At 40.9% G+C, this 22,645-nt stretch overlaps 1 protein-coding gene across 2 annotated transcripts in view; it reads left to right on the top strand.

Moving 5' to 3' along the window:
* large2 (LARGE xylosyl- and glucuronyltransferase 2) overlaps window positions 1-22,645 on the top strand; it is a 140,941-nt gene that overhangs the window by 91,722 nt on the left and 26,574 nt on the right. Inside the window, exons 1-2 of one of the 2 annotated variants that reach the window (XM_085350351.1) lie at window positions 3,073-3,344; window positions 16,358-16,580. In XM_085350351.1, coding sequence (XP_085206477.1) covers window positions 16,481-16,580 — 100 coding nt within the window. In that variant the 5' untranslated portion in view covers window positions 3,073-3,344; window positions 16,358-16,480. Of the gene's footprint in view, window positions 1-3,072; window positions 3,345-16,357; window positions 16,581-22,645 lie in introns of those variants that run through there. The other variant, XM_085350346.1, reaches the window with a different exon arrangement.

Raw genomic sequence — 22,645 nt, 5'->3', positions numbered from 1 at the left:
TTGATGCAGCACACCTGATTGTTCTGTAAATAGATTTAAATGGTTATGTAAAAAACACCTGAGGCCTTGGCTGCATTTTTAGGTAAATAGTACCATATAACTTTGTTGTTTGCAAAACTTGTGCATAATTTTTAGAAATGTACAATTTCTATTTGCATTTCAAGTTATGAAAATGATTCGTTAAACATGTTTGTGGGTTTTACAGTAAAAAATATAACCTTTTTCTACTCGGATTTTGAATTTTTTGTCTGAATTTAGATCAACTGCGCTAATATAGTATACCAAAATGAAAAAATAACTCAAATCTCAGATATTTAAGGTTGTGCTGAAAATAATGATACCAAACAAGGCAAAAAAAACATATTTTAAAGGTGAAATATAGAGGTAAAATCAAAAGTAGTCAAAAATGGCCAATTATACCCCGGACCCCAGAGGGTTAAAGTCAACGAAGTTCACGCATAGCCTTTGCTGGAATTCGAGGCTCTGCTCAATAATTGATCTCAGCGTGAATATTTGTCCAATGCAGGACCTTCCACTTCTAAAACCCGCCTGCTCCTCGCGTAGCTGTTCGTCCACCGTATTAGTAGACTAAGATTTATTTTTAAGTTAGATTAACTGATAATTAAAGATGATATCTGTGTGTGTAGCAGTGAAAAAAATGTCCCCTCGTAAGCTCCTGAAATGCTAAAGGAAGCAGGTAGATTGCTCAGAGCTGTGTTCACAGTTTACATAGCAGGCAGTTGTTCCAGACGTTCCAGACACTCCTGTACAAAGTTGAGTTTCCCCGTGTGTGAGCTGTTTCCGGAGAAGAAATAAGAGCCGTAGTTGGTTCCCAGCCTCCCCGCCGATCCACTCTGTTGATCTGCATCCTTAATGAAGCATAAATAATAATAAATAAATAAATCTTTATTTATATAGCACCTTTCAAGACAGAATCACAAAGTGCTGCACATAAGATTACAAGTCATAAAAAGATTTAAAAAGAGAAAATAAAACAGGCATAACATTAACCAAAAGCAGTTTTAAAAAGGTAAGAGTTGTTTTTTAAAAACAGCTACTGAGTCCACAGTTCTTAATGCGTGGGGGAGAGAGTTCCACAGTCTTGGGGCCACAGTGACAAAAGCTCTATCACCCTTAGTCCTCCTTTTAGTATTTTTTATAGCAAGTAAGCCCTGATCAGATGACCTCAGAGACATGCTAGGGACATAGGGCTGTAGCAGATCAAAGATGTAGGCTGGTGCCAGTCCGTGCACAGCTCTGTAGGTCAAGCAAACCTATCAGCAGAGCTTGGTTAGCTCAGGTATGCAGCGTGCTCAGACTGGTTCTTGGCATGCTCCTCCTCAACACTGTAGGTCTGTATACACTGTAATTATAGAGCACTCCCTCCTTTATGGTGCTTTTGTTATCATAGCGCTTACCTTCATGCCTGCAGGCACAGAAAAACAAAAGATGACCCAGGATGAATTTACTCGAATAACATTTGGCAAACTATAAAACAAAAAGTAAATCGCTGTCTGTTGATTGCAGGTCTAGTTCTTTAAGGGAATGTGTGCCTGGATTATGCAAGTCACGGCCGGAGTAAATGAAAAGAAAAGCCAAGTTTCCTGCTTGGTTATACATTAAACTAGTTGAAGGTCTGAACCTAATCTTCAGTGTCGAGCGGTATCACAGAGTTGTGTGTGAATAAAATACTAAATCATTTTCCTCAGTGAGCAACAGCGCAGTGTTGGTGTAACCTTCACTGTCATTTACCGCAGTAATACTGCAGGGCAAAAGTGATAGTACTGACTGATCCAAGTGTTACCCACACCAAAGTTTTGCGTGACCATGTCGACTTACAGCCTCGACTCAAAGCTGAGTTAGCCAGAGTTCTGCCTAAGATGGGCCAGATATAATGTGCGTTAAGACATTTGAGCCACTGTGCAGATGTGGCCCAGGATATAATCCTTGCAACACAAGTCAAGCACTTCACTTCATTGGCAGGTAAATAAACCTTTAGGTACATTGTAATCTGCACGCATGACCTTCAGCTATAAGGACATAATGAAGGTTAGTTGCTTTATGTAGACTTCTTGCAGGCTTTCAGTCAGGTTACTGAGTGATATTTGTAAAGCTTTACACTTTGATTCTGTACCTTTACGGTTATCACTTGAGGTCGGTGTGATTGTTATCAGCACATCCTTTACATCCTAGAAATAGTGAGTTGGACCTGTAGTGGATTAGACTGGTTTGCCCTTTATTTGGCCCAATCATCTGGACATAGCTAATAGACACTTGCTCGTGTCATTTAACATGCTAATTTCTCTTGCTTTATAAGGACACATAGACTAGAAATCTAAGTCTCTTAACTCAATCCAAAGCCATGAGATACTCTATGGCAGGGTTGTCCAACTCGAGTCCTCGAGAGCTACCGTCCTGCAGCTTTTAGATGCATCCCTACTGCAACACAGCTGAATGAAATGGTTGGATGCCATCACATTTGGCAAAGCTGTTGTGTGTCACAACAAGGATGCATCTAAAAGCTGCAGGGTGGTAGCTCTTGAGGACTGGAGTTAGGGTATGTGACTTTTGGCTTTTGCACATTCTAATCCCAGGTCGTGGCAGTTGGCTAAAAAAAAGGTCTACCAAAAAACAAAAAAACCTCCAAAAACAATTAACTTATCTTACAACTGTTAGTTTAGCTTCTGGTACAGTTATCTAGTACATGTATGAAATGTCATGTGTTTCCTGGACTGGATAAGAGATGCAGTCTTATTCTGTTCTAGCTGGGTTTTTAGTCTGATTATGGTCCAACAGCAGGTGTGGCAGGTGTATTCAGGCTATGCAAAAAGCCCACCCTGTGAAAAACTGAGCCTCACGTCTTTTGAATTCCACAGGTTTTTTTAAAGCTTCTTCTCCGACAAAGCTTCTCTCTTGTGTTCTTGACAGCAAGTAAGGCGACACCGCTTCTTTCCCTCTGTCATTTCTCCTCTTTCTACCTTTCTCTCTCTCTGAAGGAGCTCAACTCTTTTCTTGCAAAAGCCAGAGGAGGACAGCAGGGAGAGGTGGGGGCTGAAATCAGAGCCATTGCCTTGGAGGTGGAGGCGATTTATAGCGTGTTTGTGCAGGAAGAGGAGGAGGAGCAGTGGGAGGAGAGCAGGCAGAGTGAAGGAAAGGAGGGCACGAAGCAGTGACAGAGGGCGAAGAACTGGGACAAAAGTCTGTCGAGAGAGAAAAGAACTCTGGAGTTTATTGTTGGAGCTTTGAAAGAGGAGGATTAGAAGGAGGGAATGAGGAGGGCTTGACTCACTCTATGCAGCTGAATTTGGATTTGCAGCCACATGTGCAGGAGAGGAAAAACGCAGGTACGGCGACAGGGTAAAGGTCGCTTCTGCTCTTTCTGCGTGTGTGTTTTAAAGGTTTTATACTGGCTTGTTTCTGCATCGTCCGTCTGCTTTGTTTATGTATTCAATTCAAGAAATTATATGACGTACAGGACACTGTGAAGCGTTACAGGAGTGAAATAACCAACATGCAGTGCTGTTAGCAAAGATTTAAACCCATCTGTGTCCGGTCCCATTGTCGTTCAGCTTCTTCTCCTCAGGTTTCTGCCTTTGTGTCCAGAGCTGTGTTTTCACAGACAAAATGCATTTACTCGTTTGTCTTTGGGATGTTATTATAAGGCACCTTATAATACACCTGCTCAGAGTACTGTAGGTGGAGGAGGATTTCATTACATTCAGACATGCTGTGTGATCTTGCCTCTGCTGGTTTCACCCGTCCTTGTGGATGTTTTTGATTTACTTTGTCCTGGGTATTCACATTTGTCACTTACAGTTCTGCCCTGCAGTACAATGAAGCTGAACGTAATATAGTTGGAGAGTGTGCAACGCTCAAAAGTGACATTCAGAAACTCTGCAGTGACATTTATTTCTTAAAAGGGTAGCCCTGTTTCTAAGGATAGGTTTCATTTCTCTGTAGTATTTGTCTGTCCACCGTAAACAGATTTGCTTTGATCTCTCTTAACTCTGAGCAACACGTGCAGCTTTCTGTGGCCTTTGTCTCAAATGCTGTGTTATAGAAACTATTCCTACACCCATTCTTTTTCTCTATATATGGTTAACCATGCACCCTCGCAAAGATTTATGTGTGAATAGTTATTAAGTTATTCAACTTCTTTACATCCACCATCACGACAGTGATTAGCTGAGCTGAGGGTTAGGGGTAGCTTTACCTTACTCTGTAGAATTTTCCAGTATACGTCGATCCCAAATTGTAAACTCAAGAACAATAAGGCCACAGATGCATATTGGAGACTTGGTCTGAGTTATGTTATAGTCTCTGTTTGTTTTGGACTGTTTGTTTAGCACGTGGTGCATTTGTTAAACATGTCTCCCAGTAAGTTTATTCAAGCACTATGCAGGTTGGTTGTATTTACTGGAGTATTTAAATTGGAAATGTATTTTCATTATGAAATAAGCGTGGATTGCAGAGTTTAATGGATGTAGAATAATGGCACCATTGATCTACAGCTTTGAAGCTTCAGATGTCACTGGGTGTGAAATCTCATGGAAGAATAAAGGCTTCATAATGCAAAGAAAACAGAAAGAAGATGGGTTGAAGAGTGGGGCGTGACTTGTTGCTCGACTTTTTGACTCTTTGCTAATTTATTTGGCAGTTTGTTACTTTAAAATTAACATTTTTTTAAAGGAAATCTAATCTTACTTAGCATGTAACATGCTCTGCAGGACTACATGACAAATTTAAGAACCCAACAGTATGTAAAATATGTTCAGTTAAGTGTACTGCAGATTGCCACAATTCTAAAATTCTGCATCAATGAGAGGAGCTAAGTAATAATCAACAGTATGAAAAATGTAAATTAAAGTTCATTTATGTTTTAAACTTACAGGTCAGGAAGAAAAATTAGAGATATATTAGAAAAATAAAAGGCTGAATAATTCTTCCACCACAGCAATAAATCACGCTAAAGAGTTTTCTGGTATGAAGGATTGGAGTAAAACTCTTCAGTACTTTGAGTAATTTCTGACATGAACCTCCCAGGGATAATGTCGAGGCTCCAAAACTACTTGCACTGATTGGCAAAGGTTCACAGTTTGATTGAGGATTGGGGTCATTACCAATGATGGTGAGAACTCTTTATATTAGCAATAATTAAGACACATAGTTGTATTTGAAAAAATAATGTCTATAGCCGTTTTTTAAAGTGTAAAATGAAAATTGTGGCTCAGCTCATCTGAAAGAGCGAGACAAAGACACAGAAAGAGAGACAATGTATCATTGTCAGTTCCAGCTCTTGTCTGTGGGAGTACAGGGAAATGAAATGAAAAAGGTCGTTCCTGGTCACAAACTCACTAATCCCATCTCAGCTTACTCTGATACATCACAAAGAAACACTCTTGACCTGACAGAGCAGTCAGCACACTGACAGTACAGCTGATTAAATCCTGACCAAATGGAATCAAAGGAAAATCAATGGGGAATGAGCAGTACCTTACTCAGGCATGATTACGGGATCTCTGTAAATTATTAATAACAATAACAAAAGTAAGGAGAAGAAATGTTCACAAAGGACAAAGTGTCTGCTCTGAACTGACATTAAATTTGCTGTGCTAATTTGTTAAATGACATGAAACGGAAAATAGAACTGAGGCTGATGGGAATGCTGGATGGAGTGGAGCATGAGGAGGGCTCTGAGAAAAGCTCGGGGAGCGAGAGTTTCTTCATTTCATCTTCTGGCTTCAGGATAGCACCAACTTTTCATGGCATCAGCATGTCAAGATTTTTCTCTAGAACCAACAACGACAACCTTATTTGCTAAAAGAAGAACGGGCATGTGTTCACTGAAGTTTATTTTGACAGTCAATAAATACTAAATAATGAAAGTATTACAAGTGGAATCGATATTGAAACTTCATGAACGTAATGTTGTTTATCCTTTGCAGCAGCTGGCTGAGTGGACAAACATGGGCTAATGGTCTCCTCCTTCCTGGTTTTTGTTGAGCTAGAGCAAAAAGAAAAGACATTGATGTGTGTCATCATGTGTATCAACACAAAATTATAGAATGAAAGTTTTCAGAAAATGCAGCCATGGGGACTCGACATTGTGGTTGATGTTAATCATGGTAGAAACAAAATATCACCATAGCAGTCTCCCTGTCGATGTCCAACGAGCTATCGTTTCACCGATCAAGCTGTGCTCTCTAACTATTCGATATGTTACTTCAATCTGTTTGACTAAACGCTGCAAAGGCACCTTAAATATGATCTTTTTCATTTGGGTCATTGACCTTGCCGGCTTAACGGAACTGCCACAAACAGACTTTTTGTATTCGTCTTTTTAAATGTTTTAAATTTGAGTTTTATTTCCTCATAGCATGTCTCCTCTTCTGCACTGAGTTGAGTAATAGAGCCGGTGTGTTTTACAGAGGAAAAATCTGCACTAAAGAAAAATGTTTGTCTCTCTAGAGAAGCTGCAGGGAAAAGAGTGCACGTGTCAAGGCTCTGAGTGCAACTCATGGAGCAAAGGGTGAAAACTGGGTGGAAAGACTCTGAAACACGATGAACATTGATGCCAGAGGGAAAGGATGGAGAAAGTTTTCCTTTTCTTCACACTGACACTTGTCTCTCCCTCTATACAGAAATTCTGAAAAATGATGCTGGTGAACAAACCTGAGCAGCAGATTGGTGATACTGGACAAAGCTCTTAGAAAGGAGGTGGTTTTAGATTTCACTCAGTCTGTTGTTGCTGTCTGATTTAGTGAGTGAATCTTGACCATAGTCAAGAAAGACATCATGTCCCAGAACGCCGGTCCAATTCTGATCCAACTTTAAATAGGACATATTATTTCACTTCCCCATCAGGGAAAACCTTTATATAGCTTTTTATGCATGTAAACGTCCACAGACAACAGATGCTGTGTTCTCATACAGAAAACCCTGTTGTCGAACTACCTCAGTGCCTTGTTGGTTGCCATGGCTTTCCCCCACTACTTATCTGGTAGTGGGGGAAACGTTTTGGTATGCCATCACATAAAGTATGGCAACTGCCTCACTTTTATATACTTATACTCGAAGCCAGTCCTGCTAAATGTCTCAAATATCTGAGACATTTCCAAATATCTATTTCCAGCTGATGGCTGCAAAAATTAACACGGGGGCTTAAAAGGTCAAAGGTCAGGTTTTCCAAAAATCTTGTGAATGCAATAAGTCAAGAAGACCTTTCTCTGCACTCACTGTTTATACATGACTGTGCATTTAATCATGAATTATTATTCATCTCTGGCTCTTTTTTCCCATCTTCCTCCCCTCACCCTGGCTGCCCCTCCCTGAGCCTGGTTCTGCCAAAGGTTTCTTCCTGTCAAGAGGGAGGTTTTCCTTTCCACTGTTGCCAAAGCGCTTGTTCATAGGTGGCCATGTGAGGTTTCCTCTCTTTTCCTCTGCATTATTTTAGGGTCTTTACTAGGGTTGTTCAATATAACGAAATATATCGAATGACGATATAAAAACGTTTATCGTTTCCTATCACTCTATCGTTTGTTTCGTGGTGTCGTGAAATATAAAGTTTACAGCAATATTTGTTCATCGTTTTGATGGTCACTGTAGTGGCTATATTAGTTTCTTAAAGTTCTCTCTTTCTCTTATATTTAATATAACCACACTACAGACAGACAAGCGCCTGTTTTTACGTGTTGTCGTTAGCAACAATGATGGTAAAACGGTCGCGTGGCTCTGCTGTCCGCTTGTTTGTTTTCCACGTAAACCTTTCACAATAAAGCCCAAGATCCTGTTGAGACTTAAACTGAGTCACGTGAAAGAGCAGATTATTTACGGATGAGAAGCAAAAAGAGCCGTCAGTTGCTAAAAAATAAACCGTAGACTCAAACGTTAGAACAGGCTTTTCCCCGCAGCACGCCGTGTAATAAATACAAAGAAAATGGCGGCCGTTACAACTTATGTCTAAAAATGTATCGTTTCATGCATCGGTTAAAACACTCGACTCCAGGTACACGACGCCCAGCTGGAAACACTTCACTTGAGTCGAGCTGCCCGAGATTCACAGAATTTACAAAACATGTTACATTTTTGTGATTTATATCGTTATCGGGATATGAGATTTTGGTCATATCGCACAGCCCTAGTCTTTACTTTATAATTTAAAGCACTTAAAGGCAACTGTTGTTGTGGTTTGTCACAATATAAATAAAGCTGAGTTGAAGTGACCTGGGATTTTCAAATTTTCAGCATTGGTGCATTTCCTAGAAATTAGTGACCTCGACCTAAACATTAGAGGTCAAGTTTTCTCAGAATCTTGTGAATCCAATAACTTGAGAAGAAGACAACATAGAAATTGATACCAGAGAGGTGTGTCTACTAGTAACCTGGGGTGTAGCAGTGATGGTTGCCAGTACTTTTTAATAATAATATCATTTAGTAAGAGAAAAAAGTAACTATCCCGGAGAGAAAGCAAATATTCTTCACAACACTGTTCGTGCCCTCCATACTCTTGGATGGTTTGAGATCCTTATAGATAGTTATAAAAAGCAATGTTGCCTCGAAAGTTGAGATGGTTGTGTGTTCATGAAGCATGCTGAAGCCGGCAGAAGAAAAGAAAGACACTGTTAATGAAAAGGAAAAACTAATACGGGGCCCTCCTGCCTGCTATGAAATCAACATTTTCAATGATCAGAAGCTGGGAGGGATAATTGGGTTACTGTATATATAATAACACAGTGTGTGGTGATTGCTGCTCTCAGTTTACAGATAGTAATTCCTTGTTTTTCCTCATTACCTATTTATGGGTTAAAGAGGATCAGCTTTTATTGTTAGCATAATGTAAAGCAGTGCCTCTTCTGCCAAGGTTGTTGACAGCCATCGAGTAGTCGTGTGAGGGGAGCTTTGAGCGCTCTTCGCTCTTGAGGTCTTCTTCCTGCTGAATAGAGGATGAGTGGAGTTGATTATTGGTCTCCACTCTTATCTCTCTCTTCTAATGCAGAAGCATCTGCTGATTATTCCCTTAATCAGGACTATCCTCTTTGTGATTAGCTTAGGGCTAAAAGAGCTCCTCACTCACAACGAGGACACGCCCACTGGACTAAAGCTTTGCTCTGGGTTCCTAATTGCATTATCATATGTTGTGTGTGAAGACTGATGGGCAGAGGTGGGTAGTAACGAGTTACATTTACTCCGTTACATTTACTTGAGTAAGTTTTTGAAAAAAATGTACTTTTAAAGTTTTTTGCACGATACTTTTTACTTTTACTTGAGTACATTTGTGAAGAAGAAACTGTGCTTTTACTCCGCTACATTTGGCAATATTCGACTCGTTACTTTTAAAAAAAATGATTAATTTCACACATTACATAATACTGCTAATAATGGATCATGCCGCCAGTGGAGTTTTCTGTAACTCTTTTACCAATCAGATGTGGCCATGCAGTCACATGACCAGTTTGAAACTGTGGCGGGCAGAGCGGCCCAAGCGTTTTAAAGTAGCGACACACGGAAAGAAGAAAACTAGGGCTGCCACGATTAGTCGACTATTAAAATCGTCAACGACTAATTTAATAGTCGACGCGTCATTTGAAGCTTTGTAAGATCCCAAAAGACGCAGTAGTAGTATTTAAGAGTGTAATAACGGACTGAAACAGAAGATGGCAGCACTGCATGTACAAGGACGCCAGCTGCCATTAAACACAGAAGAAGAAGAAGCTGTGTCCCAGAATTCATAGCGCGGCCCTGCTCAGTTTCCATCAATGGCGGCAGCTAGTTAGTTTTAATATTACTCTTATTATTCTTTCTGGGTCACAAAATAAACGTTTAACATATTTTCAGGCGAGAATGTAGCTGTGTAAACCTCAAATATCTGCTCAGTTTATCAAGACACCACATATTTTCAAAAGCGCTCCGACGTTTTCGGAGACGTCTGTTACCCACTAGCTCGATAGCGAGCCGGGGGCAAGGCTCACTAGAGCCGTGAGAACACCGGACTCCCGGCAGATCATTTTCAAACCCACCGCCGTCTTTCACTACTCAGGTTAAACATGATATATAAGTCATTTAGATAACTTAAAAATGTTATTGTTTGGCTTTTTTCAGTATTTTATTTGTTCCTGAGTAAATCGGTTTGGCTGAGATTAAAGTTATAGTTTTTACACAGCTGAATAAACCAAGCAGACAGCTGATTATCAGAAGTGTGAGATGCTCCAGAATATACTCTGGTGTCCTGTTATATTTTAGATATCAAGGAGTTTATTGAACTTCACTGAAACAATCTGCAAATTTCATTAAAATTTAATAAACTATCATCTTGTCTTTATTTTTAGTTAGCACATACCTTACACACTTAAAGCTGTAAGCTAATGATAGTTATATAAGAGCAGATGCTGCTGGTGCAATAAGCTGTACGTTGTACGTCCAATGGATGATGATTTGATTAGTTGACTAATCGCAAAAATAATTGGTGACTAGTCGACTATCAAAATAAGCCCTACCATCCACTCATCCATCCACCCCCCCCATCCATCCACCCATCATTCCACCATCTATCCACATCAGCAAAATGTTAGATATAGGACTCAAACCTTGGTGCTAAACACCTAGCTTCAAAATCAAGTCTGAACCCCTTAAACAAGCGTTTGAAACAAATAATCCAGGTCAGCCTCTTTGAACGGGCTCTGCTGACGGTGTCGCTCTTTGTGGCAGCAGTTTCTATTTTTACATAATGCGACATTAAGGACTGAAGTGTAAGAATCTCAGAGTCTGTCGTTTTCTGTACAGGTTTGCATCAGTGGAGCGAGTTCAGGCGGACACGCCTCGCTCTCGTCTTCATACACCAAACACTCCTCTAAACCTGTCCACCACCCGGACAGTCATCCATATTCTTCTTCTGCTGCTCATCCCTGATCTACAGACTCGTTCTGCCCCATCAGTAATTCAGTAACACACCAGGTGCTTGACAGGAAAACTTTGTGATGTTTTTCAGAGGATGAATTTTACTGTCTAGTTGATGTGTTTCAGTCCTTTTTGACATAAATGGTTGCACCGGTTTTCGAAAGCCCTCGGCTTTGATTTAATTTGCGGGTGAATGAAAGTGAATTGCTGCTTTGGGGATGATAGCAGAGGAATGTTTAGGAATTGTTGCTTCTCTGTGGTTGCTGTGTTATCCTTTAATTTACAGCCATTAGACTGAGTTATCTGTTGTTGTGCCTCCACCCCGGTGCCACCCACGCTGTCCCTTCAGTGCTGTTCTCAGCTGCTTCGATGACAGAGGGGGCTGCAGACTGCCGCAGTCCTCCGGTGCTCCCCGCTCACAGCGTTTTTACTGCTACAATTAGAGCAGAGAAAACGTTTTGTGCAGCTCCTGCAGAATCAACAAAAGCTGCCTATTAAACACCTCTTTAGTGGCACTGCCCCTCACTTTTATTTCCTCTCTGAGTTTATGGCTGTTAGAGGCGGAGTGTCCAGTACACTGCCACGACCTATAGCTCAGCCTCCACCTCATTTACTTCCTCTCCTTTTTGCTTTTTTTGCTTTTCTCTGAATCTGGTAATCTTCTACGTACTATGGCTACCTTGCCTCTTCCTTTTCATTTCATTCTTTACCTCCAATTACCTCTGCTCCTCTTTTTTTCTGTTTCCCTTTGATCGTTGTTTTATACACCTCCTTAATCTTCTTTTCATTTCTTTTTCATTGTTTATCTCATTCCCTAGTACTTTTCCTCTGCTTCCTATGCCCTTTTAACCTCTCTGCTTCCCTTCTTTTCCTCATTCCTTTCTTCCTATCTTCTTTTTCCTTTCCTTTTTCCTGTCTTGACCTTTCCCTTCTCTTTTTATATATTCTTCCTCACATTTTCTCCTGTTTTTCTTCCTCATTTCTCTTCCTTTTTTCTTTACCTGTCCCTTCTTTCTTTTCTTGTTTGTTCCCACTCCCATTTCCTTATCTTTCAAACTTCTTCCCTCTTTATCTCTTTCCCTGTTCTTTTGCTTGCCTCTCTCATTCTCTTTCTCTTCCCCCCACCACACTTCTCTTCCTTCTCCCCTCTTCTTAATCTTTACTCTCCCTGCTCTCCATCTCAGCTCTCCTCCTCCTCCTCTCTTCCTGTCTCAGCACCTTTCATTGCTCTTAACGACATAGAGCGCATACATCAGCCTCACTAATTAACTCATAAATCATCTCTATGTAGTTGGAAAGTTGAAATGTCTGGCAGAGTGTTGGAGAGCCTTTCAGCGCGCAGTGTGATCCACTTTTACAGCAGATAATTGTTGTGGTTTTAATAATGCATCACTTTAAACCATGTGGGGCTGAACCACAAATAACAGTTTGGGTTTTTTTGTGGTTTAAGTCGTTGTAAATTTCTCAGTGTTTCTCCTTCTAGGTTTCGTGGGAATAACGTGTGGTTAAAAACTGAATCAACATTTCAATTCAGCTCAAACACCTGACAGAGCTCAGCTCCATTATTAAACAGTCGATTTGCTGGTAAAGTGATTTGTTGGAATCCTGTAACATTTGAGTCAAACAGGTGATGGTAATGTGGGTGGAGTGGACAATTAGCAAGGAAGAGGAAACTATGTTAGGCATGATATCCTGCTAACATTCACAGTAACACCCAAGAGTTATTGCTCTGACAGCCTTGTTGACCCCACAGCAGCACTGAGCACCACACATTTGTGTTTGTTTGTTTTTTAATTTAAAAAAGCTGTGGTTGCTAAGTTAGCTCATGCATCGTGTTAGGCTGCTGTTACAGTTACCAACTACATATACTGCTAAAAAAAAATTAAGGGAACACTTCAACATTTTTAAGTTGTGGGGTGGGGCGTAGGGGCAGTGCCCCCCTTTGGCCCCACCTTGGTGCCACTCCTGTTGTTGGGAATTGATTACCTTCTTAGACACAGATGTGACACAAAAATGGCAGGAAGAAGAACAAAAGTTAATTCCTGATGCTAGACATAGTTGATTTAACAAAACAAAAAACATTAAGTCTGTCTGGCAGCTGCTCTGGAGCTTTCTATCATATCACGTGGTCACATGGGTTTCCCCGCTAAAGACTGAAAACACTTTTATTAAACATTCTGAAAAATGATGTGTGTGCAGCTGATACGTGGGGATATTTCTTGCAGACAAGTTTTACATATTTGCATGTTTGGATGACAAAAAATACTTAAGTTTATCAGAAGTGTGTCAGCAGTACTTCATGTAGTACCAGAGGTTTTGCTTTTTGGGTAATTAAAACTTTGCAAATGAATGAAAAGAGGATCAAAAGACTTCCTGCAAAAAATATATTAAGGTTTTTAGGTAACAATCACTTGGCAGGTTACAGTCATGGTGTGTCAGGATTTAGATTAAATGCATATTGCCCACAAAACAACATAAAGGACGAATACATGAGAATACAGTCACGTGTTAAATGGGCTGCACTTCCACATTCACCAGCTTACACCACACATCAGTGGCACCAGAGATGTTACAGAATAAGATTTTTTTTCAACTTATTTCCTTAAATAAGGCCTCGTTTCAGACAGATTTAAAATTTCAAACTGAATATTTGGATGTTTGTTTGTTTTTAAACATAATTTTTAGACTTTTACACATAAAATATTACCTGTGAATCTGCTGTGTATGACGTATAACAAGGAAACATCACTAGAAATCATGGCTGCACTGCAGTGCGTAAGTATTTGGACGATGCTAATTTGTTGCCTTTGTACTCCACCACCGGCTTTCGGCGTTAATTGCAGGGGTTTAATAAAAGCACTGCATTACCTGTTGAGGAATTATAGCCCTTTTTATATGTAGTCCCCGTTTTTTAGAGGCTGAAAATGGGGGACTACAAATGACTGACAGTTTAATGGCCGCACAAGCCTGTGTTTAAACGGGCCAAGGAACAAAGTCAGCGGGTGTTTAAGCGCTTCAGTAATGCTTTTAAAATGTAAATTTAGCTCCTAGTTATTAAACGCAGAAATATTCTTGAAGATTTTTCTTCCACGTGAGCTGCAGCCTCCAGCACAAAGTTACCTTCTTTCTGCTATGAGCTTGCTTCCATACTGTTTCCCACTGGCAGCCCTCTCTCCTCTCCGGGCTTGTGTCTAATTAAAGAGGGATTAATGAATCACGTTGTTAAACAAAGACAGACCTCCCGCTCTAATCAGGCTCACATAGAGGGAGGGAGGCCAGCACAGACAGAGCTGGACTGACAAACATGGAGAGCTAAACTGAAACTTGTATGGGACTTTCCCCCTTTTCAAGTTTTCTGTGTGTATGGAGCAAAGTGACTCTTTCTCCTTCTTTCAGTTCAGTTCAGCTTCATCGACTGAAACAGTCATGTGAGCTCTACACGGTGACTCCAAACCTCAAGCTGAATGCTTTTAAAACATCGACTCTAATGCGTCTGCCTGTAATTATATAGTCAGCTAATCCATGAAGTTCTGCAGATGCAGCTCAGGAGCCTCGTGTTCACATCCAAGCAGTGGTTTCATCTTTGCTTTTTGGTTTGAGTATTTCTGTTGCTGACGTCCTGAATTTTCACCACATCAGGCTCTTTACCGAGAACGATGTGAAAAACGTTCGGTGTGTGGCAGAAAGAAATGTCCTGGTGATGAGAGGTCAGAGAGCGATCAGACGTGCTGGAGCTGAAAGGCTACAGTAGCTCACTAAGTCTCCACAGCTGTGCTGAGCTGAAAAGCAGCTCAGATTAACAGGATGCCCAACCTTGAGGCAGACAGGCATGAGCATGCCAGCCAAGAGCAGCAACTCGATGATACAATGAACAGAGATGTGCCAAAACTGTGAAGATAAAGGCTGAAAAAATGGTAGTGATGAATCACAATAGGGCATCAATCTTTTACCATCCACCAGCTCACCAGCTATTCATTGGTGAGCTAACCAGGCACATTTTCAGGCTCTACGTGTTACATTTGAGTTGAAGTCAAAGACTTTGGACGAGGATTTCCATTTCTGTGTCTCAGCACCGAAAAAACCCCTAGACAGTTATAACCCAGTCTAGCTGGGATAAAATGGCTTTGTTTCTTTCCTTATCTGTAAGAAACTCATTTTGTTTTGCATTTTAATCAGACTCCTTATTTTATCTTTGAAGGTCCAGAGTCACTCACTGTTTAGACTAAATATCACCTTCAGTCAGGGACAAAGTGTGGGCCATGAAGGTGCTGCAGTCATGACAGAAATTCAATTACAAGTACGTACAGTTACATATTATATAAATATATTGATTTAGTGGCTGCACGGTGGCACGGTGGTTAGCACTGTTGCCGCATAGCAAGAAGGTCCTGAGTTCAATTCCACCATCAGGCCGGGGTCTTTCTGTGTGGAGTTTGCATGTTCTCCCCGTGTTTGTGTGGGTTCTCTCCGGGTACTCCGGCTTCCTCCCACTGTCCAAAGACATGCAGCTTGTGGGGATAGGTTAATTGGAAAATCCAAATTGCCATTAGGTGTGAATGTGCGAGTGAATGTGAGTGCGAATGGTTGTCTGTCCCTGTGTGTTGGCCCTGCGACAGACTGGCGACCTGTCCAGGGTGTACCCCGCCTCTCGCCCTATGACAGCTGGGATAGGCTCCAGCGCCCCCCGCGACCCTGAAAAGGATAAGCGGAAGTGAATGGATGGATGGATGGATATTGATTTAGTAACAAAAGTGAATAAAACTGGTCACAGGAGGTGGTTACTTTGTGATGTTATACATTCTCCTTGAAGGTTGTGGACCAGCGACAGGAGTGTCACACATGGCAGCGTTAGCGAGTGTATCCAGCAGCACTTTTCCTCAAGCGTCAGTGTTGTATTTGTAAATGTTTGTGTGATGAAGAGCCAGATTTTAAAAGTTGTCTCTTGGTTTTGTAAAATTGTGTCTCTGTAAGACAGAGGTGCAATAATCGAGGTCGAAAGCAAATATCATTATGAGTGTAACAGGCTGTGAGTGTCGGCCTGGGTTTGGTTTGGTGATTTTGGTCCATCTGTGAGGACTCTTGGATGAGGTCTGGCTGTCCTCTGGTACTTTCGGACCGTGTGATTGTGTCTTCTTCTGTGGTTCAGATCTCTTACAGATTGGGTCCAGACTTCTTAGAACCGTAAGCTTTCTAACTCAGATAGTAATGAATCACTCATAAGAAATCTGCAGACTGCTTTGGGATGAGACCCAATCAGCTGGAATGAAGAGAAATTGTTCTTGGTTTTTAGACGTCCTTGAAACAAAACGAGCTTGGAAAACTGGACATGTGTCAGTTTTCCACATTGAAATCTTGTGAACTCAGTATTTGTTGGTTAAATTGAAAATTTTCTTCAGTAACGACTTGAACTCGGATGGCTCTGTTCTAAGTGTCCTGTTTTGACTCTGTGTTCTTCTCTACTCAGATGAAAGGATGCTGCAGAGACCTGCCGAGGGACTGAGCCCCACCTGATAACCCCCACCCCGCCCCTCCCCTCGTCCTCTTCCCGACCCCTGACCCTCAGAGCCCTCAGTGCCGCTGTCCCATCATGAACCTTCTTTGCCGCGGGCGCCTAAAGCTGCTGGCGGCGTCACTCACAGCCATCGTCCTGCTCACCTGGCTCTACCTTCTGGCTGGAAACCTGGAAAGTGAGTATGAAGAGATTTCAGGATGTGCGCGCAACAAAATCACTCAACGTGAGTTCTGCCAAGCATTGATCATTACACGGTCCAAACTGAGAATCCACACAGTGTAATTTTCATAGACGCTGGCTTGCGGTCTGGGTCAGACGGCGTCGCAGGAATCCTACCAGCGACAGCAACACATCAATTATCAGATGCATTTTGCAGCTCGGCTCAGTTTCCTTTCAGTCTGACTATGAAGTTACATTTTTAAACGCATGGAGGCAGTTTTCTGTTTAGTTTGCTTTTTCATTCAGAGACGTTTTTGCGTGGTGTCTCCTCGAGAAGCTTTAATAACACACATACTAACACAGGAAGTCACATGTTAGAGGCACAGTATCTTTGCCAGTGCAGCTTCAGGATTAATTGCTTTTTAATTATTTTGAATTCAACCTTGACACTTGTATGAACTTACATTTTCTGTGGATCATGTCCTCTGATCTGTAATGTAGTGCTGGATCAAACTATAATGAACCGATTTGGGAAACATTGTACCAGTTGTGGGGGTTTTTTGCCACAGACTTTGTTGATATAGGTAAGCAGCCTTGGCTTTAATCTCATTAAAACTGAGGATGCATATCTAATGATTCTCCTTTTAACAATTTATATCCAGGGCCAGCATTTAGTGCCAAAGGACTAAATAGTTTTATGTATTGAAATATTATCTACATGCTTAGATCCTCACAAGGCTTAGAAGTTTCACATAAATATAATAAAGACACCGATAAGGTCTTCTGGCACCTCTTCTGTTCTTGATGTGTCTCCCAGTCTCCCACTGTCAGACCACCAAAGCGCCCTCAAACCATCACACGGAGTCAAGAACTTGCTCAGGATTTGTATTATTTCTGTTTTGATCCAAACACCTCAAACCTTGATCAGTGATTCCTTAACAATTAATGTCACTTGGAACAACTCGATTTTATGTTAACCCTTAGAGCAGCAGGTGATATATCTGTGTGCTGGGCTGTTTTTACAGGTTAAAAAAATCAAGTCAAATCGTGCTGCGTCAGTGTGACTGCATTCACATTCATACCATGTTGGAAGCGATAAAGAAGCGAGGCCCAACCTATGAGGCTCAAAGATTGATTTTACAGAAAAGTGTCCAGTGTGCTCATCTAAGAGTGACACGTGACACTGGTGTCAGCGTTGATGGGAAGGAGGATGCAGGTTTACTCCTCAGTGTTTTTCACACACACGTACACACACACAGACACAGACACACACAGACACACATTTCCATATTCGGTGTATGTTTTACGTGGCAGTGATTCTCGGAGGGCACGCAGAGCAGGAAAATAGGATTCCTTTTTGGTGAGGCTTCCACGTTGCTCGAGCACTCCAACATGGATGACTGATGAGTTGTCTCTGTTCAGTGGATCCACTTTAGCTGTGAGTGTTCAAAGTGATGGAGTGGGCTCCTGGAGCACATTACCACAGAAATAACCAGCGTTTCCCTTTTTTCTTTCTGCTGACTGACTGCGAATCGGATTCTGGTTCCTCCATCTGTCCTGTCAGCTAAGGGTTTCCTCTCTACCTACAGTGTTCTTTGTAGTGAGTACACGCACCCTGGCCTTCCTCACCCAGTCACAGGAAATGACTGATCCTCTCTGAGACCAGTAATCCAAGTAAAAGGAAGTTCTTCCTCTCCCCTGTCACCAAGTCTCTGCTGATTCTCAGTGAGAACCATTCGGGTTCTGTCTGTAACACAGTAGTAGGATCCTTAACATAAAGCCCATTGAGAGCTTCATACGCATACAGCTACATTATTAAAATGCTGCTTCTTAATCATGGATTGTGTATAAAGATGAGCGCAGAAAGCCACTGTTTGCACTAGCACTGAAGCTGGATTATAGAACGACTTCTTGTTGGATTGAAATGTTGCTTAAATTCCTATTGAAGTCAAATAACAGTGGAAGAAAATAAACACAAAGGTGCACAGGGGGAAAAGTTGTTATTGTCCAAATAGTTGGACTTTACCGCATTATCAAATAATTCATTTTGTTATTTCCTTTTTTATTAGAAAGAGGGACAATACATATGAATGAACATTTTAACAAATGTAAATATGCCAGATTATAGCCTCAGGCTAATTTCCATCTGCAGACCCTCTGACAGGTTGATGTTACACACAAGTTAATAACAACATACAGAGACATTATTTACAGCCCATGTATATGGAGACAAGGACAAACAATGGGAACAAGCATGGACAACAGAGGATCAGATAAATAATCAGAAAGAGGATTTTGAAAGAGTCCAATTCCTTCTTGTCACTCAGCCATTAGATATGGGTGTAAACATTCCCATCATGCCTCTGTTCAGCTGTGGGCCGGCTGCTGCTCCGTGGGGTTACAGATAGGAAGGGAGGGAAAAGGAGCACAATGTAGAAGAAGAGAATACCAAGATGGGAGAAAGAGTTTTAAAAAAACGAAGTGAGAGAACTCAATCACAAAGGAGAACTGAGGGGTAAATATAGAGGGAGAGGGAAATGATGAGCAGGGCACGGTGGGAGAAAGATGCAATTGCTTATGCTTACATAAGAAGAGGAGGAAGACATCAGAGAGACTAACATGTAGAAAAAGGAGAAAGATGTGAAGACGAATAGAGATAAGTATAGATGAAGAAAAACATGGTGGACAAAGTCAAAAGAAAACCAGTGAGAGAAGAAGAGAATGGAAGTTAGATGGAGGCAGGACGACGAATTGGCTGGACATCGTCCAACATCATTTTTGTCAAATGTTGCTGACATTGAAGGAAATGGTGCGTTTGTTGGATAATTTCCAGTAGCAGACATTTGGTGCTCAAGTGAGTATTTGGGTCAGCGTGGCAGTGAATGTAGGACTGAGTGAAAACTCAAACTCCAGCCTGTGTGTGTAATCTTTTGTTCTTCTACATTTAATATTTCTGTCATGATGCTGCTGGAATGGAGAGAAATGGCTATTATTATATATATATATGCATATAATCAGGTTACAGGAAACATTACAGCACCCATTTATTAGTGAGGTCAGAGTGTGAGGTCGCTGTCCTGCTGGTTTGAAATCAGACATGAGAAGGGCCCTGCATGCTCATCAGTTATCAACTTGTGCATCACAAAGTAGTCCCACTTATAATGTGGAAGGATATGTGAAAGGACCTACTTGACATTGGCCCGGGGGCCCATGAGCCTGAGTTTCAAGTACTAATTAACTCTCATAAAGAGATTTAAAACTATCAGACTCAAGGTGACTGAACATAAAGAGCAGCTAAAGAACTAGAAGGAGAAGCAAAATGAGCACCAGCTGATACAGTGTGTTTGCAAACAGAGAGAAGAGTGTCCATTATTAAAGTTCAGTGTAACTGGGGGGAAATGCAAATGACCAGAAATGGAGAAACTGCAAACAGACGGAAAACACGTCTGCATGTTGGTGTTTTGTGTTTCTTAGCCTGTGAGACTCATCATGTAGGACGGGCGAGGTCCTTTACAAGTCTGTGCCTGGGGGCATGCTGTCTGACCTAAAGTAGGCCCTGATTTATCCTCCTGTTTGACTAATGAGAGCCACAATTTTCAAAGTAAACATAACAAAAATTCAAAAAAGGAAAGTGTTTACTGAGATCGTTGATTAACAGAGCCAAAGGCTGTTTTCTCATAAACTTCGATAATAACCTGACTTTTTTGTAAAACCACAAAATTCACCACCTACTGGCCATTAGAAGAATTGCAGTTTATCTCACTGATTCAAGGTTCAAGGTTCTTTATTTGTCACATGCATACAGAGATGGGCAGTAATCAGATTACAGTAACGCGTTACAAGTAACGCGTTACTGTAATCTGATTACTTTTTTCAAGTAACGAGTAAAGTAAGGGATTACTATTGCAAAAACGGTAATTAGATTACCGTTACTTTCCCGTAGGAACGCTGCGTTACTGCGTTACTAAAACCGTGATTTTTTGCGAGAATGTCTCACGACAGTGACGTAAGCGAGTGCGCCGTTAGTGACAACAGCTGTGTGCAGATCAACAATGGATCACATATCGATTGTGGGAGAGAGTATGAGCGTGCAGCGTTTAAAGCGTGGAAGTACTGACCTTACTTTGAGATTCCATAAAAAGTGACAAAAACATTAGCGTCCATCGTGCGTGGGAAGAAAACTTCTTTTTACAGTGAAAAAAAACCCTAAACTTCCAAGCAAGCACCAAGTGCGCTATGACGTAATGGGAAATTCACAGAGAAACTTGCGGATTCTTCCACTGACCGCAGCACACCTGCACCAGGGTAAACCTCCGCCTACCCCAGTCCTGCTTTACAGGTCAAAATAGAGCAACAGGACCGCTGAGTCTTTGACTTTATTTATTTTCTGCTGTGTTTTACTTGCATCTATTTGAAAGACTGAGTGTAAACACAAAAAATATTTTATTTTATTTTATGTGCTGGAATGTGTAGAAAATAGGTTTAAATGTTAAACTAATTTATTCAAGTCAGAGAATGTTGCATATAATTAAATTTTTGCTTGATGCATAAAGTTAAAAGATTAAAACTGATAAAACAAGTTTTAAAAAGAGACTTTTCCATTTGATTACATTTTGTATGATGGATTATGTAGAAAAAGTAGAATTGGGCTGAAAGATTTATCGCTTTATCACCTCTTCAGGTTGTAAATCGTGTTTTTAAAAAGTAACTAAGTAACTAAGTAATTAATTACTTTTGAAAATAAGTAATCAGTAAAGTAACGGGATTACTTTTTTGGGGAAGTAATCAGTAATTAGTTACTGATTACTTTTTTCAAGTAACTTGACCAACACAGCATGCATAGTTATACAAGTATAACACACAGTGAAATGTAGCCTGACACGCTCCTCGACATGTGCAAAAAAAAATTGGGGGGGGGTGTAGAGGAAGAACATTATATATGTATATATGTGTGTATGTATGTGTGTATATATATATATATATATATATATATATATATATAGTATATACATTGGGTGAATGTGCAGTAGTAGCAGCAAGCAGGTGAATTCTGTACATTAGTATGAATAGACATCTGACTATTTTACAGGATAGACAATATAAACATATTTAAAATTAAAGGAATTGAAATGTACATTGTGCCTTGGATTAGTGTCTGGAAGACACTTGTTGTTGTTTTGTTTTTTTTAATTCTCCACATTGTAAGAAGTTTGAATTGAAGCTTAACTCTCTCCAGCTTCATTGAAATTATATTTAAGCTGCTGGCAAAATGAGAAATGACTATATAAAAAATGAACAGACAACACACACACACACCCTGAAGCACCGCGGGAATGTTCACACCCGAGTCTGTCAGAACATTGAGGAGGCAGTAAGGTGGTGAAAGAGGAGCGAACAAATGTGTGAGAAGCCAATTTTCAAGTGTGAGCCGCAGGAGACGTTCTCAGACTCTCAGCATGCATGAAGCCAAACATGAGTGTGCTGCCTGTGATGTCACCTCCACAGGTCCTGGTCGGGTTTTACACTTCCTGTTGTCGTCTCCAGAAGTTTGGGCAGAAGACGACAGAGCCCGTTAGCAGCTTTGCTATAACTGTACTAATTAATCTGGTGTTTAATGGAGCTGTGTCTGGCTGAACTGCTTTTTTGGCAGGGATTGTGGTTCTTCAACATACCGAACTAACACAGGAGAATAATCATCTTTTACTCAACTGCAATTATTTGACAATTATAGTTACTTTACAGTGTTGCATATTATAATACATTTTTCTAACTACCAGCCAACCCAGTGAAGGAGTTTATGTGCAGCGCATGTTTGAACTGTGAATGAGTAGAAAACCAGCAGCACCTAGCAGCTCAGTGCAATAATATCAGTAGAAGACAGCTACCATGTGGAGATCCAGAAGCTACAGTACAGTGGGAACCACAGTGAGCTGTATGGATGTAATGAGCCGACCCTGGTAGATGGGACCAGTGTAACTGAACTAGATACCTGACTACAGATGCATCTACCGACTAAGTAGTAAGTTAAGTTTGCTGAGGTGCAGACAAGTGTTGGATGAATAAGAACTACAATAAAAACTG

Source organism: Diplotaxodon limnothrissa, linkage group LG1 (assembly GCF_057381915.1).
Source record: "Diplotaxodon limnothrissa isolate DT_005_m linkage group LG1, D_limnothrissa_male_GT1.1, whole genome shotgun sequence".
Lineage (NCBI taxonomy): Eukaryota > Metazoa > Chordata > Actinopteri > Cichliformes > Cichlidae > Diplotaxodon > Diplotaxodon limnothrissa.
This window is presented reverse-complemented; position numbering and strand designations above follow the sequence as displayed.